Source organism: Anser anser, assembly GCF_964211835.1.
Source record: "Anser anser genome assembly, chromosome: 1".
Classification (NCBI taxonomy): Eukaryota; Metazoa; Chordata; class Aves; order Anseriformes; family Anatidae; genus Anser; species Anser anser.
Window position 1 is genome coordinate 70,286,552 of NC_139720.1, and position 27,242 is coordinate 70,313,793.

At 40.1% G+C, this 27,242-nt stretch overlaps 2 protein-coding genes and 1 long non-coding RNA gene across 15 annotated transcripts in view; 2 read left to right on the plus strand and 1 right to left on the minus strand.

Annotated features, from left to right (window-relative positions):
* LOC310893162 (solute carrier organic anion transporter family member 1C1-like) overlaps positions 1-10,254 on the plus strand; it is a 30,573-nt gene extending 20,319 nt beyond the window's left edge. For 7 of the 10 annotated variants that reach the window (XM_083821783.1, XM_083821781.1, XM_083821780.1 and 4 more), the window contains 5 exons: positions 730-895; positions 1,324-1,508; positions 5,655-5,719; positions 7,384-7,501; positions 8,681-10,251. In XM_083821783.1, the coding sequence (XP_083677909.1) occupies positions 730-895; positions 1,324-1,508; positions 5,655-5,719; positions 7,384-7,501; positions 8,681-8,903 (757 nt within the window). In that variant the 3' untranslated portion in view covers positions 8,904-10,251. Of the gene's footprint in view, positions 1-729; positions 896-1,323; positions 1,509-5,654; positions 5,720-7,383; positions 7,502-8,680 lie in introns of all 10 variants that reach the window. The other 3 variants (XM_083821778.1, XM_083821785.1, XM_083821777.1) reach the window with 3 other exon arrangements.
* On the minus strand, positions 1,515-20,603 carry LOC310893167. Its single transcript, XR_014578772.1, has 6 exons — positions 20,464-20,603; positions 19,848-19,977; positions 15,518-15,629; positions 13,516-13,731; positions 8,691-8,812; positions 1,515-3,040 (listed from the first exon to the last, which is right to left on the minus strand). It is a non-coding gene; the product is annotated as an uncharacterized lncRNA (long non-coding RNA).
* Positions 20,110-26,766, plus strand: LOC310893164 (uncharacterized protein). 4 transcript variants are annotated; one of them, XM_083821790.1, is made up of 6 exons: positions 20,110-20,159; positions 21,051-21,124; positions 22,159-22,236; positions 22,923-23,576; positions 24,369-24,470; positions 24,551-26,766. In XM_083821790.1, exons 1-6 carry the CDS (start codon positions 20,125-20,127, stop codon positions 24,820-24,822), a joined length of 1,215 nt encoding a protein of 404 aa, XP_083677916.1. In that variant the 5' UTR covers positions 20,110-20,124; the 3' UTR covers positions 24,823-26,766. The 4 variants fall into 4 exon arrangements, with proteins under 4 accessions (XP_083677916.1, XP_083677917.1, XP_083677918.1 ...); XM_083821792.1 differs by lacking the exon at positions 20,110-20,159 and adding an exon at positions 20,368-20,583 and having other exon boundaries at positions 24,551-26,765; XM_083821791.1 differs by lacking the exon at positions 22,159-22,236.
* The last annotated feature ends 476 nt before the right edge of the window (positions 26,767-27,242 follow it).

Genomic DNA, 27,242 nt, shown 5'->3' on the forward strand with positions numbered 1-27,242 from the left:
TTCAAGATAGAGATTCCTGGAAACGTGAGGAGCTCAGTAGGGGAGTGAGATTCAATTAATTGTTCCTTGCTTCTGCATGTTGCTGAACAACCCATGGTGCTTAATAGCCTCCAGACTCCAAATTTAAGTATTCATGGATTAACCATGAATTAACTGTGACACTATCTATGAGGTATACCTGAGGCTAGCCCTTCTATTACAGCCCCAGGAGCTGCTTGGCTGCTGAGCTCAGCAGCAGCTGGCTAAAGGTGCAGATAAAACTGTCATGCAATGTAACAGCTCCTTGGTTTGGATAAATACCGTTCTGATTGTTTCCCCATCAACTTTTGCAGTGATGTAAGAGTAACTCACTCCCCTCTTTGGCTCTGGAATAATCAAGCTTTTTTTTTTTTTTTCTGGTTTTGTTATAAATGCATCAAGCCTCAGAAAACTGCAATCTTATAAAATATGAGAAAATGCATGAATAGAAATTGTTAGCTGTCTGTCCTTAATAAAGTATTCACCATCTCACAGTAGGCATGTGATATTGAAATAGTCATGTGAAGAAATCCTTTTGATCACTGAGAAATAAGAATTTACCCTCTGGTGTGGATAGGAAGAGACAACACTGTAATGGGTTAAAGACACAAGGCCTGGCCAGGTGCACCTGGCAGAAAGCAAAACTCATGAGTTGATAATGATTTCTTCCACATCTGCCAGAAAACATCATCATGATTCCTTTTTCTACAGAACCAAGCAGATGTCTGGATACGAGCAAGGCCTGTTCTCAAACTGCAACTCAGACTGCATGTGCTCCCAAAATGACTGGGATCCCATCTGTGGGGAAAATGGCATTACCTATGTTTCTGCTTGTCTTGCTGGCTGTCAGGCATCCAATGGAAGTGGAAAAAACACTGTGAGAGTCTTTCATTTCTATATGTGATGTGGTAACTTTCCTGCTATAACTAATTCTGTCAGAGTGAGCAAACTAAAATTGAGTAAGGCATGTCCCATCCAGACATAAACTCCTGAGGTTTTTAGCAATTTACCATCCATGTTCAAAACTCTTTCAACTACCGTTTCCTGTAGAAATCCCAAGCAGAGAATGAAGGAGGCTTTTTTAGCTGTTGGCTACCAAAAACACTAAATAAAAATAAAAATCTAAATACATTCATCAAAAGTAGATTTTTATATATATATATATAAAATTCTCCTTCCTGTTGAAAAATCTTTTCCGGTTTGGATTTAAATTTTTGGCTAACTGGAAAAGCATGATGTGCAGTTCCCAAGCATTCACTTCCCTGCTGCTTTGGCTATCATACAGTTTCACCTGCTGTCTTCCAGGTATTTTTTAACTGCAGCTGCGTGGGAATTTTAGAATCTCCTTCAAGAAGCTCCTCAGCTGTGATGGGACCATGTCAAAAAGGAAATGAGTGTCCAAAAATGTTTCTGTATTTTCTGGTAACATCAGTTATTACTTCATATACTTTGTCAGTAGGTGGCACACCTGGATACATACTTCTTCTAAGGTAAGCAATCATTATTTCTGCTAGCATGTTTTCAAGGTGTTTTGATACTGTACCTCCTTCCATTCCCTAATAGAGTGAAATGTTTTCAGCTATGTGAAGTGGCTTTTAAATTATTTTTTCACTTATCAACAGGCATCCTCATAACCTGACAATGAGTTTTCTACCATTGATACAATGTGACTACAATTATCTCCACCTGCTATACATTTCTAGTTTTAAACATGATATAGGAGGCCTAGCTGTCATTTCATTTATATCAAGTTCCACTTCCCTTAATGCCTTTTACATTACCAGAACAGTGTTAAATGGCTGCTGCATGAATGGAAAGTAGCTCTCTAGTATGCTTATAGGTAGCTGGTTTTCCTCATTTGCTATGGATTTCAACATACAAGGTAGAAAGAGATGACCTAACCCAAACCTTCTGTATACACTCAACTATCCCTCTCAAGTCTGTTGTATTATTCCATATAATTATGTCCCAGATTTGTATCTTAAAAATAAATATATAAATAAATATATAAATCTATCTGTCTGTTTCTGCTGTAACTTTCACAGCTTTATTAAAAGTTATTCGCAAGGGATTGTTCCACTATGTACTTAAGTGCTGGAACTATTTGCCCGTCACCAAGTATGAACTTTTAAACTAATTTTAGAAAGTGCAAAAGGAATATAATACTTCCAGTGATTAATCTGGATTTTTGTCAGCTTCTTGCAAATTTTGGATTCTAAGTGCTGCTCTGCTATGTCTTGGAAGGCTTTCTTTCTCAGTTCCTTTCTCCAAATTACTTCCAGATGGGCATGTTCTACTTCTCAAACAAAACAACAGTAAATACTCTCTACATAAGCTTTATTATCATTGTGCTTTCTTACCCCAAAATTTTCTTTGCTTTTGAATTAAATTTTCTGGAATCGTCTCAGTGCCAGTGTCTTTATGCCTGCATGGTAAAAGATAGTGTTAAAACTGACTGAATATAGAGTATATGGAAAGAAATAAATAAAGAAATATAACTTCAGCTGTGGTTCCAGCACAACCCTTGAGCCAGAAGCAACATTCACACAGAGACTTACAGAAATGGTTGAAGTGAGGATGTTTTTCCACTGCCCTCCACAAACACCACCAGTGAGGTCTATGCTTTAAACCACATATACTGCACAGCTTTCCCCACCCACCATGTAGCATGTTGCATTGAGTACTGCAAAAACACATGATGTCTCTCCAAGGAGTAACAGCAGGAAGAATAATCATATTAATCCAGTTGAGACTTTTTTTTACTGAAGCTTATGCACTATGGAAAACTACGCACCAAGAAGAGGATGATTAGCAAGTTGAGAGCTTGTGGTTGCTCCTAGCACAGCAGGATTTTTTGCTGTATAAAAATAGTCAGGGATGCAGTTTCTTTCCCATTTCTCCCCACATGATGTTTACCTTCTATGCATAAAACACGTTGCTGGGAATGTACTGCTGTGGTACCACAAAGGGCCTTGGCACTGTTGTTGTCATGATCAACCTCCAGCTCTCCGTCTTGTCTCCACTGCAGAAATGTATGGGAGGAGATGCTTGTAGCTGAACACGTGTGAGCTTAAATCACACGGAGTTGCCTACACTTTGCAGCCCTAACTACTTGCTCCCAGGGGACTGACTGCCTAATGGATGTACTTACAAAAGCTTAGAGAGGTTTTTCAATAGCAATCCAAAACATTTTGTTATATGAAAGGTGCAAACCAGCTTTATTGGTTCTGCTCCAGTAGCCTTTATTTCTGTTGAAATTCATTTTACTTTGAGAGCCACTTAATTGAAACTGAGAAGTTATGTGTTTTTCTGCTGGATCGAAGGCATCAGAATCTGACGAGCAGCTAAATAAAATATGTTTCAGTAAGTTCAATCCACTTTTTTTTGTTATTGTTCTCTGCAAATGACCTGTGGGCACAAATCCATTTTAAGATCACGCTTGCTTTCCTTAAGTCCATCACTGACTGGTTTTCCCTGAAAATCTGTCTGAACTGTGTGAAAGTGTGCTTCTGTTCCCTGAAAGAAAATAAACACTCTGAAAACAAATAGTCCCAAGGGCAAGTTGCAGACTTCATTTAAGTTATTTTTTGCCAGTTATCTGTTTGTAAAATTATTCCATATTGTCAGATCTGATAAAATTCCATAACTTGAGCAATTTGCTAATTTTAGATGAGCAGATATTGTTGCACCTGCCATGGAGAAAATACAGCTAAATCCCTCAAAGTCTGTAAAATTTAGTGACATATACTTCAAGGGTTTACATGACCGGAATCAATGAAATACACTTGCAGTGAGTGACAGTCATTTTCTGAAGTGTCTTTTTAGTGGCATTAAGCTAATTGCAATTGCCAGGGAGCTTGGGAAAGACCTTAAGTTTTGGAGGGAAAAAAAATGCAATTCAGATAGCTGTTGTTTAAGCACAAGCTATTATAGCTTGCTAAACAAGCTTCTATTAATATAGAAGGTGATTAGGCAGTGAAAATGGAGTCTCAGATCTCCCTGAAAGGTTTGGCTCTCACTTAAGGTCTCGAAGAATTACAGTTTCTGTGGAAAGGTATTACAAATGCTTGAACATTTTTTTTCCATCTGAAAAAAAAAAAAAGGAAGAATATAAAATCTACAAAACACATAAATATCCATGTTTTGGTTTTATTTTCCAGTTTTTCCTTTCTATGCTCTCACACTTGGTTAAAAGGGCTTCTAGACTGAGGCTTGCTTGTGTAGCATGGCCTAGTGGAAGGTGTCTCTGCCCATGGCAGAGGGGTTGGAATTAGATGGTCTTTAAGGTTCCTTCCAACCCAAACCATTCTGTGCCGTTATTATTCTATGATCAGGTAAGAGGGCGAAACACTGTTCTTCCAGATCAGTATCATACTACATTCATTTCTGCATAGATGGTGATGCCTGTATAAACCACGATGTAGCAGACTGCACGATGATAATCCATAACAGGATATTGGAGAACAAAGCACTTGGGTTACAAAATGAGAGGCACGCAATTATTTTTTGACTGTCAGTACTTTGGTGTTGTTTTCCATGCATGTTCTTGTCCTTTTGCGTTTTTACTAAATTAATGGAGGATGACCTGAATATCATTAACAGTATGGGTTCTTACTGCTGTCCGGTCAGCTACATTGAGAAATAACAAAACATTACTGTTGGGGAACAAAAGAGCAAGTTCTGCAATGACTTTATTAACATTAAGGGGTGTTCCCAATTACATGAATTTCTGAGTCTATCCTGTTTCAGAGCACATAGACCATACCCCCAAAATGCTATGTTTAAATCCAAAGTGACAACAGAATTTCAGCCTGTTTTTTATACTTAACAGGATGGCTGAGACAACCGGGCATTTCATCAGTTACCATAATGATTCACATGTGTTAGTCACCACACATATCAAGCATGTCCCAGTTCAGCCAGGTGACTGGGACTATTCATGTGCTAAAAGTTAAGCAGGTACTCAGGCTCTTGCTGGATTAGGTCTTGCATTGGGTAGTCTGAGTGAAACAGCATGCTTGGAGTGGTTCCATATGCACTCGATTGCTAGCATGGACATGAAGAGCAACTGTTCTCCTGCCCACCATGCTCACCCTTCTAGATGAGCCACCTACCCAAGGCTGGAGTAGGGCTGATCTTGAGTCATAAGGACTGATGTCTGTGGTGGCCACCACTGCAAGCCCAGAAATGTCCAGATGCAAATGGTCTTGATGTGGTAAATAGTGTGATCCTGCTCCTAGACATATGGCAGGGAAAGTATTGGGCTTAAATACCTTTTACTTGTCTGGGTCATTAGCCATAATTTCAGAGAATGTTTAATCGAAAGGGACTATCTAATCACAAATGATTTCACAACCAGTAATCTTGTCCTGTGTTAGTAACTCCAAAGTGCTGGTCTTGTTTGAAAGCTTAAAATGTGATATTGACTATAGATATTTAGAATTCCTTGTTGCTGTTATGATTTTAATCACATTACTTTTATGTATATATATCACATTATTTATATATTTATGTGATTCTGTTGAAGTTGGTGCCATCAAGGAGGGAAAACTTACATATCTTTCCCCCTCATGCTTTCTATTTCTGTTCAAATTATCCATGGTCAATTCTTTATTTAACACTTCTTTTTTTTTTAGATGCATTAAACCACACTTGAAATCATTTGCACTTGGTATCTATACCCTGGCAGTAAGAGTACTTGGTAAGTCCAGTCATACTTATATGTGTTTTAATGTCACTAGTCACTTATCTTAGAATTAAACTGATTGTTGGAAATAACAGCTTCTAACTGACAAGTTAATATTATATGATTTAAAAAAATAAATAATAGGAAAAGGATTGGAAGGGGGGTGGGAGGAGGCAACTTTGCATTTGTACAACTACAGGACTTCTCCTATGAGGAGAGGCTGACAGGTGGGACTGTTCAGCCTGGAGAAGAGTATGCTTGGGGGATCTTATCAATGTATATAAATACCTGAAAGAAGGGTGCAAACAAGATGGAGGAAGACTATTTTTGCTGGTGGCCAGTGCCAGGACAACAGGCAATGGGCACAAATTGGAACTCAGGAGGTTCTCTTTAAACACCAGGCAACCCTTCTATGCTATGTGGGTGCCGGAGCACAGGCACAGGCTGCCCAGAGAGGCTGTGGGGTCTCTCTCCTTGGAGATCTTCAAAAGCCACCTGGACATGGTCTGGGGCAGCCTGCTCTGGGTGGCCCTGCTTGAGCAGGGGTTGGGCCAGATGGCCTCCACAGGCCTCTTCCAACCTTAACCATTCTGTGATTCTGTGATTTTGTAATTTCTATAATTGTCTTAGTAATAGTAAAAATAAACCCTGCTACACCCATAGAAGTAGCAAGTGATCCTTTGTGCCAAGAAGATAAGAGGAAAATTACTTCTTGTCTGTCCTTATTCAACATTAAGCACAACAGAACAAATATGGCTCAGAATCTGTGATCATTTTTCAGGCATATTTTCATTAGTTTCTGAGGGAATTAATCTAAGTACAAGTGTACCTGAGATTGCAGTTCACTGCAGCCTTGTGGTAAAGCTGTCTACAGATTTTCTCTAACGTCAAGGGTACAGTGAGATGCCAATAAACTGGAAACTTGAAAATCTTTTAGGTCTTATTAGAAAAGATAGTAACTAGCAAGAAGCAAGTTGCTTATGTAAATGGAGCGGACTTAGATGCGCTGGTTGAGCCAGATGAAGTGAAATCAAAACAAGCTATTGGTTCCTTTTTCACAACATCTTTGCAGACCAACTTCTTCCCTCTAGGCTTATTTTCTTCTCCAGCAGCCATCATTGGATCCCCGGGTTGTCTTCTTCAGCTACCAAAGAAAGGATTTTCCATTTCATCACCCACAAGCATGGCTATAGGTTTGCTCCTGTAGGCAGTAGGTTTGCCTCAGTAGGATTTAAAGATACTTGCAGAATACCTGTAGCCCCGTTGTAGGCTCCCAGCCCCACTGTCTTTCTCCCTTCTTCACCCACCCCTGCTGAGACACAGGATGACCCCCAAACTGAACAGCCTCCATTGCTCTAAAGAAAGGAGAAATATCTCGTTATAGAGGGGTTCTAGAGGATAAGGCAAACAAACCATGGCATTCACTCTCCTGTTGACTTCAACAGGCTTTTTGATGATCAGTTGCATTTTAGGCCCCATCCTGATTTCTCACAGGGAGTAAAGGAGTATGCTTATCTGGGCAAAGCAAGGCATGACTTCTTAAACTAGAAAAGACTGTCAAAGGATCATTGCTATTTGAATGTATAATTTAGTATTCTACGTTAACATGCATCTAGATCAGAACTAGTCACTCTAGAAAGTAATCTTCTTGCCTCTGTTCTTTCATTAAATACACACAGCTGGAATTCCAGCCCCAGTGTATTTTGGAGTGGCAATAGATACCACTTGCCTGAAATGGGGAAGCAAGCAATGTGGGGGAAGAGGAGCATGTAGACTCTATCACTCCAGCACGCTCAGGTAACAGCTGTTCTCCATTCATTCTTTAACTTGCTTTCTATATACTACATATACTACTTCTATATACTACATTCTATACTATATTATTTTATATTATTCTACTAAAATAATACTATATTATTTTATTATTATTCTATATTATATTATTTTACTATATTATACATTCATATACTACATTTCTATATACTACATATACTACTTCTATAGTGAGCACTGGTAGGATAATTTCTGTCAGAAAATTTGGGTTAAAATTTGATCTTGAATGAAAGAGACTGACCAGCAAAATTAATAATGCTCAGTTTTTAGCATTTTTTTTTGGTTTAGTCTTTTTTTGGTCCATGCTATTTCAATACTAGCTGGAAGTCACTTAATTTTTAGCCAAAATAAGTTCAGTTAAAGCCTTAAGTTTCTACTACCCCAACACCCTACCCCACCCCAATTTTCTCTCTGTTAAGTGTGTGTGTGGGGGGGCTGTTAAACCTCATCACTGGTCCACACTGGAGCTGGACCACAAAAAGGAAGAGAAGGGTGCTTCGGACCATGCCTGGCCTATCAAAAGGCTTATAAAGCACTTCTGTCTTTATTGATTTATTGCTAGAGGAGAGTAATTGACTGAACTGCAATCCTGACAGGCATTGCTGCAATGATAAAAGGACAAAGAGAGGACAGAGAGGACAGGGTTGCAGCTGAGTTCCCCACTCTGAGGTGGGGGGAATATGAGGGGAGAGAACATCTTGTTTTGAAAACTTGAAGAAAAGAACAAAAACTCATTTGTGACTCATTACTAATAAAGCATAATAATACTATTATTGTTGATATTGCAACTGTCATTAATTCCTGAAAATAAAAAATAATACCAAATGTTTTTTGGTATCTCTGATACTGTTTATGAGAAAACCAAAAAAATTAATTGCCCTGGAATTATTAGCATTATTCTCACTGAAGCACATTGGGAAGAAAGAACTTAGCCAATGCCTGAGAGTCTTTCTTGTCCACAGTTCACACAGTATCTGACCTGGGTGAGCTGTCATATTTTCATCTCCAGGGTCATCACCTTACTACCTTTCTTGAACATGTTCTTCACTCAGACTTACTGCGTGGAACTATAATCGTGCCCTTGCTGTATTCGACTTGTACAGTGCCTTTGAGATAAGCTCTGACTGGTCATTTCTCTCTCAGATACATGTACCTGGGGCTGACTTTGGTGTTGGGCACCATGTCCATTTTCTTCAGCATTGCTGTCCTTTGGGTTCTCCGGACGAGGTCTGCTCCGCAAGATGAAACCCTCTCAGCCAATGGGGAGAGAGGCACCTGTGTGACAAACAGCAAGAAAGATAATTTCTTCAACAGTGACCATTTAATTCAGACAACTTACTGGCCAGAAAAGGAGACTAGGCTTTAGGAGGACTGAGATCTCCACCATGACTTTATCCAGTGAGTGGTGTTCAAGGCAAAAATTCATCACCAGTGAAGCAACTAGTAGTATCCACCCTGAAAATATTCGCCATCCTGTAACTTTCTTTGTAAATACCAAAAAGCAAAGGATACAGGCATTTTAGCACATGTTCATTTAGCACATGTCACTGCTCACCATTTGTCCTGAGGAGTCGGTGGCACTCAAGTGAGGGGATCTGTTATGGCTGGGGAGGTGCAGCTTGCTGCAGAAGCAGGTTTTGTGGCTGCCCCTCAGCTCCATCCCTCCTTGCCAAGCTGCAACAACAGCTCTGCTGCCCCTTGTCTGCCTTCTGTGTGTGAGGAGTACTGGGTAGGCTGCAGTATAAGTCTTTCAAGCATGCTACCAGTCCGACTTGGCAGCCTGGAAGGTGCAGGGATATTCTGCACCAATTCTTGTACGTAGTTCACCTTTGCAAGCAGTGCAGCGTGAGACAGGAGGAAGGTGGTTTGCTGGAAGGACAATTCAGCTGCAAGTTCTGGGCAACACGCACATTCAACCTGTAACACTTAGGCCATCAAATGCTGTCATTAGGGACTTTTTTCAAGTATACTCTGCTGTAGCACAACAATAACAGCAATAAAAGTTGTCATTACAGAATACAGAATATTGTCCAAAGGAGACTGGAAGAAAAAAACAGAGCTTTTTTAGGTTTCCAGCAGTTTCTTGCTACTTTCTAGTACTCGGTGTACTGAATAATTCCATGCATTTTCTGCAATGTAATAACACCTTGTTATGAGCTACGTATGATTTATTTTTTAAAAAAGTTACAACAAGACAGCTTGGAAACAATAAAATGAATTTAAAGACCAAGTGATTTGGAGCTTTTCCTTTCAGTTTATTATATTTGTTATCTGAAACTAAGATATGTATCATAGTATCCCTTTATACATCATTTTTGCAATTTGACAATATTTGGTATTAAATAAATTTGAGATGGGGAGTACAATGGAGGACTGTTTAGCATGGAACAAAATCTCAAGAATGCTTGCACTGAAAAAGATAGTGACAGCACCATTAGAGATTGCATCCTTTAAAGCAATTAATATTTTAGTGTGTGTAATGAAAGGTAGGCCTCACCCTTCATAATAATATTGGCAAAACAATCTTGTATTGCATCACTTGCATCTCAGCAGTGACTGTAGGTACACTGCTGCCTAGCTGAGCTTGCACATGACAGGCAGATGCTGAATACCTTCTGTGGGATGCATGTCAAGGGGCAGATGGATAAGAAGAGAATTTACTGAGCTTTACTGATGATAAATACTTACAGTGTGCCATTAGGGAACTACCTAATCTTTGCAATAGGAATACCAAGAAGATGGGTGTTGTTTAAGTACCTGTCTTGGCAGAAGGTAAGGATTTAGACCCATCACTTCAGAAAATACTGTTGACAGAAGAAGAACTGATGCTGCCCACTGTTTGTCATGTGCATGATTGTTTAGAAAGTGGTCTTGAATACAGGAGAGCCAGTACAGGGGCTGCCAGGTGTCCTGCCAGGTGAGTGTTGGAAGCTGCAGGCAATGGGGCACTGAGGAGCTGTGTCTGGTCATCTGATTTTTATAGCTGGATATTGAACTAAAGAAACAAAATAAAAATAATGAGGAAGATTTTTGAGTATAGGACTAACTGAAGCATTCTGGCTACAGTGAATCACGAAGATTGGCAGCCTAGTCTCAGGTCTCATTCATACCATATTGTCATAAAAACAGTGAAAAATACCAAAATGCACCAGCATCCAGGAATAAGAGAGATGCTTGATATCAACAGGTCTCAAGGTAAATAAAACTTAATCTTGGTTTATTCCCAGTCTCAGGCAGTGCAAACTTTGGCAGATATCAGAAACTTACATAATTTCATGCCAAATAGAAATGAGTAAATTTCCAGAGATGTAAAGAAGGGTCCCTATTTGAAGGGACTCACAAGGAGAAAGGGAAGGGAAGGGAAGGGAAGGGAAGGGAAGGGAAGGGAAGGGAAGGGAAGGGAAGGGAAGGGAAGGGAAGGGAAGGGAAGGGAAGGGAAGGGAAGGGAAGGGAAGGGAAGGGAAGGGAAGGGAAGGGAAGGGAAGGGAAGGGAAGGGAAGGGAAGGGAAGGGAAGGGAAAAAAGAAAACTTTGTGTTACAACCTAAGCTTATGTACGTAAGCCTGTACTTAGCAGATGATTCTTCTAAAACATGGATTTTACTTCCATGACTCATTTTCTTTACACGTAAGAAGAAGAGGAATACAATAAAAGAATTTGCTTCAGCAAGTCTTATCTTTCTCATGGTTTAAATAGCAGCCCTTTTTTCCTCTCACCTTTCAGCAAAGATCATTTTGTAAGTTACTAAGCAGATATACTCAATTTTCACTTTGAAATATTTCCAAATATGCTGCTTTATTTTAGTACTTCAGTTATTAAAGTCGATGCATGGATGGATGTCTGACCAGAGATACTTGTTCTGGATTGGTTATAATAGATGAACACATGGTCTCAGCACCAAGGAACTTGGATCTTTTGGGTTCTTCCTGCCAGAATTCCTCATCTTAAACTAAATCTACAACTGATAATGTATCACAAAGGTCACCAAATTTACAGTTATTATTATTTATTTGTATTAGAAATATTAAAGCATAACTGAGAGACTGCAAAGAAGCAAATGCTTTTCATTTTCAAAGGTAATACTGCTAAAAGAATTTGCTGAGGAGATTTCCCAGTCACCGATGTCAACTTGTGAGGCGAGAGTGGGACTCACCACCTTGTTCAGAAGCACCCACGAGATGTATGCCATGTAAAAACAGTAGTCATACATCTTCATCATCATAACAAAGATCCTAAATGGCACGCAAGGCTACCAACCCATGTCACTGGATTGGATGTACAACCAGGCCTTGGGCATATGAGTCAGTGAACATTTTCTCTTCTATGCATCTCAGATGATATAAAATATCCTATTTTTAGGCTCATCATTTCTAGTCATGTCAGGAGGGAAAAATCAAAGAATTCTAACCAATGAAGTGGGAATAAAGATGGATTCAATAGACTGTGGAAATAATGTATTTGAACCATTGCTCATGCCCTCCCAGCATTTGAAAGGAAAAAAGTATCAGTATAGGATTAAGTACCTTCATGTCACAGAAAGAAAAGCAGCTACCCCATACTTGTAACACTGTCATGTTGCTATACATGATCTTGGAATTTGAGGGAATTTCCAGAAGACAGGGAGTAAATGTTGGAAAATTATCAAACTAAATAGGCTGAATAATGAGAGGTTGCCTCCTTGATGTGCTGAAAATAGTGAGTAAGATTGATGTATGAAACAACTTTTGTAATATTTTTAAATGGCAACACGATTATTACCATCTGAGAGAAAACATTGACGTTATCACTTCGGCTTGCTTGACTGTTGATGGCACAATGCAGTTTAACTGTTTGAGGCACACAACTTAATTCTGCATAACATTAAAATTTTAAACATGTTACTCCTTTCTAGAAGCTATGAAGTACACAGTACATAGTAGCTAAGTCACAGAGGTATTTTAAAAGTATGTGCAAATACACAAACATTACTGAAAATCATAAGCAATAAGAAGGAAGTGAGCACAGTTTAATACAAGAAGAGCACAATAGGGTATTAAAAACAAACAAAATAAATGATCAGAGGTACTGATTCACCTCACAAATAGTAGAATTATGGGGATAAAAGTTTACATAGGTTTAAATAGTGTCTAGATGAAGAGAAAAAAATGTATTGAAGACTTTTTAAAGTATAGAGGCCACCTCAGGAAGTCCCAGGTCAAAAAGTAAAAAAATATAAAATCCCTGGGCAGTGAAAGAGCACACAAAGCATGAATATGTATGTGGATACAAGGATGACCAATAGAATAGAGATTAGGCCTGATTAGTGTGGAAAAAAGTAACAAAATGGAGAACATGGAGTGGCATGGAAAGTATTGCTAGGGTTCAGCAGCTCACAATCCCTTCCAATACAAGTACTAGGGAGTACCAAATCAAGATAGTAGAGAAGATGTTCAAAGCAAACAAAGGAGTTGGCTTTTCATACAGTATGTATAAGATATGAGAAATCACCACGAAGAAACGTTGTATACATGGGTTCAAAGGTAAAAAGGGTAGTTATAGAAAAGAAAATGACATGATAATCGTTAAGTACCTGCCTTCCCCTCCCGGTTCTACTCAAGGCTTGCCTTGTATGTTGAAATGAATTGGTTGTTGGGAGAGTAGTAGAAGTCTCATAAGTACTGCTGACTCTCGCTTTCCCTAAGCATCTTCCCTTGGTTACTGCCTGTCATGGCAGGATGGCCCTGACCCACCTCCCCCAGGACCCACCTCTGCCTTACCCCATGGTCCCCAAAGCCCCATTTCATCTCACATCTGGGTGCCTGGTCCTAACTTGAGACATTTTGGAGGTTTGCCTGTGCTCAACGCTCTCCCTTGCTCTTCCTCAGTTATTGTCTGGGCCTCCAGGGTTTTCCTAGGGCCTGACTACTAACCTTGCCTTTAGCTGATGGTCACTGGACTGAGCCTGGGACCAGTGACTGTTGCTGCCACAGTTCTGCTCACCCTGATCAGGTGCTGGGGGTACAGCCTGTGCTGGGGTCACTCTCAGTTTCCAGCTTTCCCCCTGCTCATGCAGCAGCCCCGATCAACAAGAGCCTTGGGGCTAGAGGAAATGTAGCTCTGACTTGGGCTGATCTTCTCTGCTGGTACTCTGGAGCATTGCTAACCAAGTGTTGCGTCAAGAAATCCTTCATCCAGTGCTAAACCATTTCTTTAGAGCTGCCATTAAAAAAAAAAAAAATATGTAATTTAAAGGTGGATCTTTTTAATGGTGATTAAGATAGCTCATTAAAATGACCTCTTAAGCAATATGTGGCTCATATCACCATGGGGTTTGTTAACCAATAGAGAAGAGCAAATGGAGCACATTCACACAGAGTGATGGTGACCAGGTCAGCAAACTTCCTCTCATGGCTGTTGAGCAATGTAAGTTTGAATGAAAGGTTGTTGTATACAGGTGGCAACACAGAAAAGAAGATGTTGAGAAATAGGGACTGGCTTAGAACAAAACCGTGAAATTGGTATGCAGTCAGGAAAAATCTGTCACAGAACAAGAGACTAATAGCCTGTTGAGAAAATACAGTTCATGTCCAAATTACTTTTACATATGTGAAGATTTCTGACTAGAAAGGGTTATTTAATTCTGCAGACAAAGGCATATTATGTGCCAGTGTGTAGAAATTAAACAGGACAAAACTGGATTAGAAATAAGATATGTTTGTTGTGTTTGTTTGTTTTTCACTAGAACATCTGTCTTTGGTACGTTATAGATTGTTCTGTTATGTGTAGTCTTTAAATCAATAACTGACCATTCTTGTGAAAGATCTGCTCTAGAGCTACAAGCTAGATGGACAGTTTAGTGAAGTTGTGTTGTATATTATGCCAGGTTTTCAATTTCTTGAGCTATAAAATTTTTTTAGTCCTTAATTCACAGGAAATATCCCAGACTATAAAGTGACGTGGTTTTTGCCCCAGGGATTTCACCTACAAATGCACATTTTTCATTGCTGTTATGCTGTGATGCAACACCCATATGGACTATCTCCTACAAAGGTCTATGTTCTCTTATCTCCAATGACTTGCGCAGCTTCAATTCTGTGTTTATAATAGCTACTAATTGAGACTGAATATAAAGAGAAGCTGTACAATCAACATGATAGACTGCCGATTGTATTTTAAATAGGAAAATAATAAATATTATTAAAACAGCACAACATGTTCTACTTTTCCTCAGATAGATGTATGATACAAATCAACAACAAAATTATCCATGACTACTTATGAAAGACAGAAGTTCCACTGAGCAGTAGAAGAGACAAGGCCCAGACAATAGCTAAAACAGAGACAGATTTTGGCAACACTAAATTAGCTTGGCAGCATGCTTTTCTTTCTTGGTAGCTCTACAGCAACAAGCTGAAACTAGATGAACTGGAACAGGAACACCAGAAACCTTTTCCTTTATTGTAAGGGTTTTCACATACTCAGGACTCCTGCTGTAGCTTAATATTTGCTGAGCTGTACACTTTCCCTTTTACGCAGTTTGTTAACTAAGAGTTACATTATAAAATCCAATGATTTTCTTTATTTAGAGATTAGTGTCCCGAGAATAAAAAGGGCTCTAATCAAAGCTAACCACTGCAGTTGGCCTCTGCCTGGCTGACTGCTTCCTGCTACTGCACACTCACCCCTTACAAATGGGTTGGCAGCCACTTCTGCTGGGAGTCTGCTGCCACCCTCTGCCTGCAGGAGTCTGCAACCAGCTCCGGCTGTAAGGGTGATGTCTGCTGTGGCTTTTTGATTGTTTTTATTCTCAAGAGTAATCAGCAATTACTGATACCTTGGTGTTCTTATTAAGAGTATTTTACTATCATACTCCAATTATTTCCTGTAAGTGTAAGTTACAGTCATATGGAAGGGCTTGGATGAAGAAAAAAAAAAAAAAAAGATGAGGTGTTTTCTTCAGGTCTGTGAGGCCATAGTCTTAGATCCAAATTCAGTACTTTACCATTTCCAATTCAGATACTTTCGGTCCACAAATCTAGGTTCAGGAAGTCAACTTTGAATGTGAGTGCTTCCACGGATGACTTGGACAACAGCAGTCTGAGTATGGAAAAATTCTTCTCAGCCATATGGAAAGGAAAATATAAAAGAAATATCATTTATTATGATTCTGAGCTATAAGCTTCATATAGTGTCCCTAATTACCTGTTTAGTGCAGGAATACTTCTTTTACCTGTATTTCAGTCCCAGTTCAGCCAGAATATAGTGATTATCTAGGAATGAGCAAAACTTGAGAAACATTATGTAGAGAAGGAGGCCTTCTTAGGACTTCAGTAATGTAATGGAGATGCATTTGCTGGATTAATGCTAACAGCACAATGCCATTTTATATATATATAGGCTCATGTCACATAATTATCTTTGCAAGTAAGTTACATGCACAAGTATGAGGGTGCAAACGAAGATGGGATATGCCACTATTTATTTATTTTTTTCAGGGCTTTGTTGAGTCAGACTGTGGCTGTAAGACTGCATTATCATGTACCCCATCCGTGATTCTTTGTCTCCTAAGCCATCGTGACAGCTACACCAAAAGCTGATTTCCAATAATCCTCCTTTCATTAGACTGAAACGATGTTTCCTAAATTGGCCAGGAGGTGGCACTTTTGAAGGATATCAAATCAGTCGTTTCGACCCGTTTTGCAATGAAACTGAATTGTTTCCCACATGGGTTATAAAAGGCCCTCATCTGAAATTGTTACTCTTTCACACATTTGAAGCCATTTAAATGTCTTTCTCTGCTTTTGATAAATCTCTGCTTTTGAGTGCAGTTAGGTATTAGCACAAGAGTTATCTGTTGTTACCTCTCTTGCTAAATTTTTGCTAAATTAAAGTTTAATGGCAAGATTTGTTTGGGGAGAACTTTTTATTAGCTTGTATGCTTACTTAAACTAATTAAATGCTATTGATTTACAGAATGTTTGTGTCAGATTAACTCTAGCACCTGTTGTATTATGTTGAAAACACACAGATTAGTTGTCCCAAAGTTTCTGCTGGGTGAGGAATCAATCCTGGAAGGAAATACCTGTCCATTGTGCTGGAAACTCTCCCTGATGCTCCAAATGAGAACTTCCCATCTAACCACAAAATCTCCAGGACCCACTGCTTGGTTCTTGAAGGAAGAACTTCCATATTCTTGTTTTTTCATCCTGTCGGTCTCCTTTATGTGTCCTCTTCCTGCCACAAAGGTTTACTCAAGCCTTCAAGGTCCTGACAGCCTTTATTTAAGAATATTTTCATAGATTTCAGTGGGGTACCAGAAAATTAAGTACCATGGGATGTTTGTTGTTTGTTTGTATTGTTTTTCTTTCTTGTGTTTTGCTTGTTTTTGCTTTCTTGTGTTTCTTGTGTTCTGCTTTTGGGAGTGGTGGTGGGGTAGAGTTCAGAAAAGATGACCGTGATAGTTTGACTTCTTTCTTAATACAAGCCAAGGAACTTCTTTGTGTTAGCTCTTAATTCAAACCCAATAGCTAATCTGTTCTTGCTTGCTAGAAGTAATTGCCTGAGTTTTAAATACGGGGTGAATATTTTGAATATCTTTGGTTTTATGTAGTGTTTCCTGGTTTATATTTCTGTGAATTACACTAGCTATTTCACCACAGTATCACCACTGGAGCTTATGTTCTGCTGATATTCACCATGACTTCTGAAAACTTTTTCTGAGCCTGTGTTTCCCATGTCTCCTATCCTGTAAGCATGATCTACAATCACCAACACTCAAACCCTCTGCATTTAAGAAATTCACTTAATTATTCCTCCTTGCAAAACCAGAAAATCCTCAAAAATAGGGAGTCTGCCAACTTTGAAATGGATCTACAATATACTACCAAAACCAAAATGCATGGAATAAAAATAAATGTGACAAATCATGCTTTAATTCTAATCTTAAACTCCCTTGATGCTTTTCTAATTGTTCCTACATTACAATTTTGCAAGTATTCTTGGCATCTGCAATTTTTCAAACAACCATACTGTATATAACTGTGCTTTGGGCAAATTCTTAGTTTCCTTGGGAATGTGATGAGGCTTTTCTGGATAATTTCGGAAAGCTGAAATTCAGGCTTTATTCAATTGCAAAATGTCAAGAATACGCAATAAATCATGCTGTTGTGTATGAGTGCTTCTCCACTTTAGGGAATTGTGTCAATGTCACTCTACTGTGCAAGTTGTTTGTGGCAGAAAATACTATTTCATTTTGTGTTAGTACAATACCAAAGTACAGTTATGTCTTTGACCAGTACAGGGTCATGAAGAAACTATTTGTAATGTAAATATAGTACAATAGTAGGTCTCCACCTGCTGTTTTTTGTCTTACATTACAACGGAAATTAGAGTGAACCACTGAATTTTAAGGGGGGAAAATTATTTCAACCATAATTTCTGCTTCTTCATTTTAGGAAAGAAAGAACCATATCTAATACTCAAGCTGATAAATTTGTCATCCTCTGGTGACCTGACAGACATGCAACTGAGTTCCTGGGCATGTTCCAAGTAGCTCTGCAAATGCTGAGATGGAAAAACAACTATTTCAGCTTTTCATTGGAGAAGATAATACAAATTTTTGTCTTTGTTCTCTATTTAGGCTCCATGTCAGCAAAAAGTGAATACTTAGGTTTTTCTTTTGCAGGAATTTTAAGCTTTATGTAGGTACTTTCTAAATTTGTAGTTACAGCAGGAGAAGAATCTGCTGTGATTGTACTTAGATGATTATTAGAGCTCTTAAAGTGACTCCTGAAAAGGGACATTTGCCATAAGCTGGTCGCATCTGGCACAGATGGGCAATCCAGCTTTTAAAAATCACTATAGGTTTTCTTTTATTTTTTAAGAAGTATAAAATGAAAATGTTTAATTTAAAATAAAGTTTTCTCACTGGCAGGTGTATTTGCAGCTGAGTCTTGGATCACTTCTCTGACAGGTCAGTCGTGATCTGTACTTTCACACTGGCAGCTTTATTTCTCCCCTAGTAAGTCTGAAAGGCTTAGGCCTTTCAGAAAGAAAAAAGGAGTGGCTGTCAGGGAAGCAAAAAGAAGCTGTAAGGGCTGCTGTTCAGGAGGAAAGAAGGATCTTGAGATATATCTAGTCTTCCTCTGAATCTTTGTCTTAAGACAAGGTGAACTGGCTCCTCCTAGGAAAATTCCTTTATTTTTTTCAATGAAGATGAGGCAAATAAAAGATTTGGTAGGAAGAGACTGATATTTAACTCTTGTGACTTTGCAAGCAAATACAATGATATTTTAACTTATTTTTTTGGAGTTATGGGATTATGTTTGACTCTCAGAAATCGTTAAAAAGAGAGTTTATGGAGCAATTTTTTTTTTTCCTAAAAAATATTTTAACAAAGCTGAAATACTTTGGGGGCGGGGGGGGGGGAATCTTCCAGTTTGGACAGACTTTAGTGGTCCTTTGGAAATGAGTAGCCATTGAAAGCAAACAGAATATTCTATTGTAATGTGTGGATGGAGAATATTTTGGTTCCACAGACAAAGGGAAAGATGCAGCCTGCCTTGCTCACTGAGCTCTTGACTTGTGTGTACACAGTGTGGAGATGAAGTTCAGTGAAATCACTGATTGCCACCATATGGGCAGGAGCGGCAATGTTCCCTTCACTTGTCGGGCTTGGAATTTACTGAGGAAAGATGGCGGTGACCTGGAGCCCTTTTTCTTTGGGAAAAGGCAGCAGGGATTTCCAGCTGCTCTCCCTTGGGTTTGTACAGCTTGTGGGTGCTGCTATGAAGACACTAATTGTACCTCACAGAGTTATTCTGGGAGACAAAATGGGGAAGCAGAACTGTGGGGCAATTTATGCTGTGGAACAGGCCAGCTTTCCGGGCTTGGTCTTGCTTTGTGGAAGAGCCGTGGTTACGGCTCCAATAGCCTGGAAACCCAAGAAAGGAAGGAAGCAGAGCCACAGAGAGTCACTTTTCCTGCCCCTTTCCACTCCGAGTTGGCAGCATTACATTCGCAGTACACGCAAGGCTGAAAACATCACCCACACAGAAATATCTCAGAGGAAGTGTGTGCTGTTGGGGAGATGTGACTAATTCACAGAGCCTATGCAAAGGGTGTTGAGCACACAGTGCAGTAACAGGTGATGGCTTCCAGCACGTCCATCACCTCACCCATTCGTCCCATCTGACGAGGACAAGGGAGAGGTGGAAAGAAGGTGCAAGGGGATGCCTTAAGGAGATAGAGGCTGCCAGGAGAACTAAGCAGTGGTTAGTTCCTGTGGCTCCGTGGGCTGCTCAGCTGAGGCAGCATGAAAGACAGACCACTACCTCAGTGTCTTGTTCCTTAGCTTGAGTTTTAGGGTCACTCTGTTGCAGTAGCTGCTGCTTGTTCTCCGTTGCCTCTGGATACATGAGGCAGGTCTTCCTCTCATACCTGCACCCCACCAGGTGCATATGTCTGTAACGAAAAGCAAGTGTTTCTCCAAGGTCAATGCTGTTGAACCTAAAGCAAGGCACAGACCTTGCCTATGCTCTCTGCTATACATGGAGTAAAATAATCCTGCTCTCAGAGCAACTACATTGGAAGGGACAGGTGAAACGCCAGATGACCCAAATAACCACATGCCCTCAGAGCACAAGGTAGCCAAAGCACTAAGCTACTGGAGGGCACCCACGGCTGCCTCTGGGGCCATGAAGCAAATGCCCCACCTTATCCTGAGGAAGTGGCGATTACCGAGGGCTGGCCGGGAAGGCAGCCCACTGACCGCCGCCTGGCTGAAGACAGAACCACCAGCAGCCGGGGTCCCCCCCGCCCCCCCGGGGTCCCCCCCGCCCCCCCCCTCGCCCCTCTCCCACTCCCGGCCTCCCCAACTCGGTGGCGCCCCGGGGGCAGAGCATGCCGGGGCCGGGCCGCAGGGGCCGGGGAGCCGCGCCGAGAACCTACCGCCAGCGGCTGGGTCGGGCCCGGCGTGTCCCTGGCATTTCGGGCTCCTGTGGGAGCTTGGGGTTGGCACATCGCAGCCCCGGGGCCAGCTGCCAGCCCCGAACCCCGGTGGGGGTGAAGGTAGGGGCCTGGGGCTAGCTGGCCGCAAGCAGGTTTGGGGTCCAGCTGCAGACTAGGCTTTGGCTGGGGGTGGGTAGTTCTGGAGGGAACGCGGGAGGGAACGGGGAAAGCTACCAGCAGAGGTGTTAAGGCTGCGTGAGGAGCAGGCCACAGCGCTGGGAGCCTTTGCTGCCCCTGGAGGGGCTTCTTTGTGTTACGGTTATACGGGGTTGCTTTTTTTTTTTTTTTAAAAAAAAAAAAAAACTTCTGGGTCATGATCGAGCTTTCCAGCTTGCAAGGCAGCATACTTCAGGTCTTTATAACCCCTTCTCCTCTCTATTTATAAAGTAAGGTTCAATAGCATATGCAGATTTGCTCCATTAGACGGCCTGTTGGTACTGTTAAAATGCAATACACCTGTGTTACCCCTTGCTCTGCTATATGTGTGAAGGAAGGTTTCATACTCCAGTTCTCCTCCCTTCTTCTAGATGGAACCAGCAGAAGAAACTACATTTTCTGATGTCCAGAAGCATGAAAAGAGTTTTTTTTGCAGGTTATACAGGTGAGATGTAACTTCTGCTAGTTAAAACGTGGAGGGAATCTTAGGGATCTGTCAAATAGTGTCTGGGACCCACTGCTACCTCTTCCTAGCAGTCCTCTCTGTTCTAGCTTGCTGGGACGTGTATTGTGTGCTAGGCTGGTGCAAAGTGTTCAGGGGTAGGTATTCAGTGTTTCTGTTGTTGTATGTTTTTGTTTGTTTGCCTTTTTTTTTTCTAGTGGTTTTCTGGTGACTGTTTTAAAATAATATAGTTAATTTGGAATGAAAGAACATCTCTTTCTAGAAGCTTCCTTAGTTAAGGAAGGTCTGAGGGAGTTGCCTGGCAGCATCTGAAATGCATGCCAACCAGCATGGGCTCTGGATGGTAATGGAGTGTTGTTCAGGTTCTCGTTTCACTGCTAGAGACCCAAGGTCTCTGCATGGGCCTCTGCGAATTACCAGTTGTTTGGTTGTCAAGTGAGAAAATATCCGTACCTGCTCCTGCAAGAAGTAAGCTTCTTCATCCCTCTCAGAGTATAATGTCTACCTCAGGTGTAATGCCTTCCCTGACACATATGTTTTTTGTTTTTCTTTTACTGCTGATACTTAGATGTTGGCAATTGTGGCCGGGTAAACAGAGAGTGTTTTGCTCTTAAAGATCACGTTGCATAAGACCTTTAATTCTTTGTTTAATAGATGTAGGGCTGAAATTGCATTTGAGACTGCTACCTTGAGCATACCCTGATTTTTGTTAGAGGAAAAATAAAACTCACTGTGTCAAGCTAAAGTATATATAGTGTAAGTAACTGAATACTTTAATGCTAAATCAGAGTTGCTAAGGCCTTTCTAAATCCTCCATTTGTATTAATAGTAAACATCTTAAGATACTTATAAAAATGAAGTTCAGGTAACTGTGCATTAGGTGCTACTAATTAATAATTCTATTAATGCTGAACTGATGTAAATAGAAAACTTAGCAGAGTAAAATAGCCAAAGTTTACTGTGGGTTGTGTGTTCATTCATTATCATTTATGCAATACATAAATTGCTTTCTTTAGGAAATAAAAGGCCATGGCTGAATGTTTGCTGTGAATTTCCCTGCAGTGAAGTTTATTTAGCTTGCCACGACAAGAAAAGTAGGTGTCATATTAGATCTAGATATAAAAAGAGTTAATTAATATTATTTTTTTTTACCAGTAAAGATGTAACTCCTTTGACTTCTGATGCAATAATATACAATATCCCTGTAATAATTACAACTGTTTTTGTGATTATTAGGAAAAATACTCTGACATGCTGGTTGAAGAAGCTTGAAAACTTTAAGCAAAGTGAGAAACAGCCTAAACCTTCTTTTTGATTCTGCCCAGTGAAGGAGACTTCATAATGAACCCTCCATGCCCAAACACATAGGTTTAAAACAGTTTTAATATTAATTTAGCAGGCTTGAAGTCTTCTGGGTTGTCTGCAGGAATGAATATCTAAAACTAGATTTCTGTGATGCCTGAGATGTTTCAGTATGTTCCTTTTCTTTCCTTCATTTCAGTAGTCTTCCTCCTCCATTTCCTGAGGAAGGAAGAATGGGAAAATGTAGAAGGGAAGGCAGAGAAAAGGCAGGATTTTACCCTTCTCTTCTTCCGTGTACTGCTTCCTGCTACTCCATTCTTTGTCTTCTTGATTCAGCCTTCATAATTTCCCTTTCACTTTGTGAAAAGGGAGTTTGATGAAAGTTGATGCTAGGCTTGAGAAACTCGCTTGTTTTACAAGGAAATGCTTACCTGTCTTAGGGAAGGAGAAGTAACAGATTGCTGTCTTGCTCCATCAGGGGACTGCATTTTGACTGAAAGTGAAGGAGAAAGTGACATCCTGGAAGACGCTGAGCAAGATGTACTGCTTCAGCTACCTGAAACCCACAGTCCAGGCTGGGTGACAGCCAGACTGCAACAGCATCAGAGGGCAGCGTGCAATAAACCTGCTCGCCAAGCAAGAGACTCCAGGAAACTGACTCTCATTGCTAATAAGCAAATGCTCCACACAGATGAAAAGCCCTACAAGTGTACTGAATGTGGAAAAGGCTTCAAGGGGACCACTACTCTCCTGAACCATATGAGAGTCCACACAGGAGAAAAAACATTTGAATGTTTAGAATGTGGAAAGAGGTTTAACAGAAAAGCTGGCCTGGTAGTGCACAGGAGAATCCATACAGGAGAGAAGCCGTACAAGTGCGAGGAATGTGAGAAGAGCTTTGGCTGTAGTTCAAATCTTATTGCTCACCGCAAAATCCATGCAAAAAAGAAAGCCTTTTCTTGTGATACACACAGCCAAAGTGGAAGCACAGTGCTGTCTCAGCGTCAGAGAGCCCATATGGATGAGAAGCCCTGTGGGTGTGCTGAGTGTGGAAATAGCATCTGTCCATATTCAGGCTTCATCAAACATCAAGAAATTCATGTGACAGAGACCTCCATTGAAAACACAGCAGGTAACTGGATTAAGATCTACTGAGTTTTATTTCAAGCTGTACAAACTTGCATGGTCGGACACTGTGATCTCCATTCCTTCCAAAGTGATTGCCCTGCCTTGCTTTGGATAGGGGTATGGTGGATTTTTGGTTTTCTTTTTTTCTTTTTTTTTTCCTCCCCTTCCCTTCCTATATATGTCATTTAAAGAAGTGCCTTGCAAATGCTGAAGTTGAAATTTGTACTTTACTATGAGGGCTGCTTGGGACCTTAGACTGCAAAACTCTCGAGTCTACCTAACTCCTGATATGTAGTGTTGCTTGATGTCTAGCAGTAGGTCTTCAGAAGTGATTAACCAACAAAACACTAAGCTTAGGGAACTGGAAGGGATTTAGGCTTTGTTAATCAGTGCCTGTATGATGCCTTAACGGCCACATTCCTCCAGCTTTGCTTCTTTACCCTGTGTGCTTCCACTCCTCTGTCCCCCCAAAAAGGAGAAAAGGGTGCATGGGGGAAGCGAAAATAAAGTTTTATAGCTTACTGGAGTGCAGATGAGAGATACAGTTGTGAACGTACTTTGAATGTGTTAAAACCCATGTCTGTAATATTTCAGGGGGCTATGTCTGCTTAGTTTCAGTTCTGGTTTGGTTTAGTCTGGGTCATCAGGTGACTTGAGTGAAGTTTTAGTTTTAACATATGGGTGAGAGGAAGTGTTGTTACTAAACTGCCTTTTCCTTGCATGAAGGCATATTTAAAATACTTATCTAGCAATTGATGGTAAAGTAGGCTGTTGATTCAGACTGTCTTCCTTTTAGGTGCATACTGTTCTGAACTTACGTCTCAGCATCATAAAGAACAGCAAAGGAGCGGTACAGAGAAACTTGATATGGATCAACCAAATCTTATTTTTGAAGAGTGTGAGTATAAAAAGGTGTCTAGATTGGCATGCATAATATTTTTACATAGCAGACATTAACATTCTCTTTTCTTTGTACAGTGAAGAAAATGAGGGAAAATATGGACATGCTTCTTCTGAATCAGCAAAGTCAGCTGCAGGTCCTGCAACAAATTCAGAAACAACTAAATATACTCCTGCCAGGCAATGATCTCATTAATTCAAATGTTTATAGTTTAGGACTGCTACTAGGACGGCAAGCTGCTGCAATGGCGTCTCTTTCTTTTCCCCTTCTTAATCCAAGCAGTCTCCTCCCTGAAAGTACCCACTGCTCATCTCAGTCATCTGCTCCTGAAATTCTCCCTTCCAGTTAGCACCCAACCTCTCAATTTCCTGCAGCTTCTACAACTTGATCAGCTTTGTGCTATGAATGTGTCAAATGTAAACAAATGCAAATACCGTTTTATACTGTTTTCTTATTCAACATTACAACATGGAAAACGTGTTTGAAAGTGTAGTACCTTTGCAGATGCTGACCCTACAATCAGATTTTGAAGGATGCATCAACTAATGGAAGGTGATCATTCATTCATCACAGGATGCGGAGGTGTTGGCCAGCAATGTGTTTGGTCAGGGCAACTCAAGAGATCTTTATCACCAAGGTGCAGTTAAATGGAACATCCACATGGAAGATACCGCATTAAATTTAAGCATGGGTTCCTAAATGATACATCTTTCATATGTACTTTGATCACTGGACCTCTCCTAATGAGCTGAAGCTGATGATAAAATATTCAGGGATGCTTTAAGAAACTCCTATTAAGTCTAATTTATATATGTGTGTTACTTATACACATCTGTAAAGGGTTAAATTCAACTGCAGCACTATTCCCAGCATAATTTACAAAAACTTATTTCATTCAGGAAGGCTTTAAATTTAGGTGGCCTTAACTGATTCTCAGGCCAGCATTGCTACTAAAAATAGATTTATTATTTTCTTTAAAAACAAAACACCATTCAGGTTTACCTTGCTTCCCAAGATTTCATGAGAAAAAGTCAACAAGAGTTATAAAACACTTGTTCTTTTGTTCAAAGACAAGCTCATCTTTATATAAAAGTCTGTTTACTTTGTGATATCCTACTGGATTATTGCATGCTGTTGTCTTAGTTCATCGGGAGTAGGAGTAGGACTTGGGGAAGTAATTGCTGCTTGGAGAGGAACACTGTGAAGCTCAGGTGCACCATCTTGTGAAATCTGTGGGGAAAAAATATTGTCCCTACGGGACTCTGATATGAGGCCTTTTAAGGTTAGTAAGAGCAGAGTTTTAAGAATGGTTGGTCCTTTCTACCTCCTTGTTCATATCTGTGACACGGTCTAGTAGCAGTGTCAGAGCTTTTGAGCTTCAAAAGTGCAGCAAAGTTAACTATAATATACCTTTGAAGAACCACATGTATAAAGAAACTTTGGGGCTTGCGCCTGTACCAGTATTTCTCTTGAATTTGTGTTGAATTTGTAAATTTTATTCACTTTTTAAGATGCCTTGTTAAAAGGATCCGTGTTAGTACTGAATAAAATATGATTTAGATTTTAAGAATGGGAAATGCTACTACTCTTAACAAGTCATCTTGTTGGTGATGTAAAGTGCAGTGAAGTCAGATTCTGGTGCAAAGATAAAACCCTGTGGGATCTGGTATGACACTTTGTGTGTGTGTAAAGGCAGACTTCAGAAATAACACACTAGTTCCTATTATTTAGGATTTTGTATTAGTCTTAAGTCAATAGAATCGATTTAAGCTAAATTGAGAGGCCTTGAAGGGCATTACTTCAAAGTGAAGGAGAAGTGTGCTGAAATGTTTGGGGTTTGTTTTCTATCAGTTAAGCATATCAGAGTCATGTGGCTCTGGACTTAAGAGTTACAATAAGAGTTGCTAAAAATCTATGGAAACTCTGGGACACTGTTCTTAATTTCTTGGATGTTTGATTTGCTTTTGTGTAGAAGCAGAATCTCCTCTTCAAAGCAATAGTTAAACTTTGTATTTTGGTGTTTTTAAGATGTTCAATATTAAAACGTTGCCTTTTTAAAGAAATTAATCTCTTGAGAGCTTTTTTCCCTCATAAAAGAGCAACAGTGCTTAGACTGTGATATCTGAACTGGAGATCAATTACTCTAATGTAAGGAGCCTTTCCTGGCTCCTGATTCTCCCTCTCTTCCCTTTTCCCTGCGTCTAGGTATTTCCTAATATTTCTGTCCTTGGAAAGTTCTTCAGAAGAAAAGATAACTAAGTCTGTCATTTCTACAACTTAGGCCTTAAATAAAAGATACCTTCTATCTGGTCTTAAGTAGCCTTTTTCTCTCTGAAGAGGGAGTTTGTGTATGATATTCTCTTAGCTACAAGGCTCAGGAGCAGTTTGTAGCAAACCTACATCCTTTTGTGTTGGTATTCTCTAATGTATGTTCGGTCCCATCTGAACTTGAGGAAATGGACCTGAAATATCTCTGAACTGTAAGTGTATTGGGGACTGGAGGAAGCATTAGAACAGAGGAGCACAAGAAACCACGTCACTTCCTATTTTTAGGCCTTTCTCTCCCTCTCAGTAAATGAGGGTTGGAGCTGGAAATCTTTCTTCTATACTCGCGAGCACTTAAATGTTAAAATCTGCCTGTACCTAGGTAGGGTGAGACTTGGGGGCTTCTTGCTTATTTTGGAAGGTTTCTGGGATGTTGTATGTCTTCCGTGCAGTACTCTGATATAAAAGTGTGTATTGGTGCATGTGGCCATATCTGATATCCTT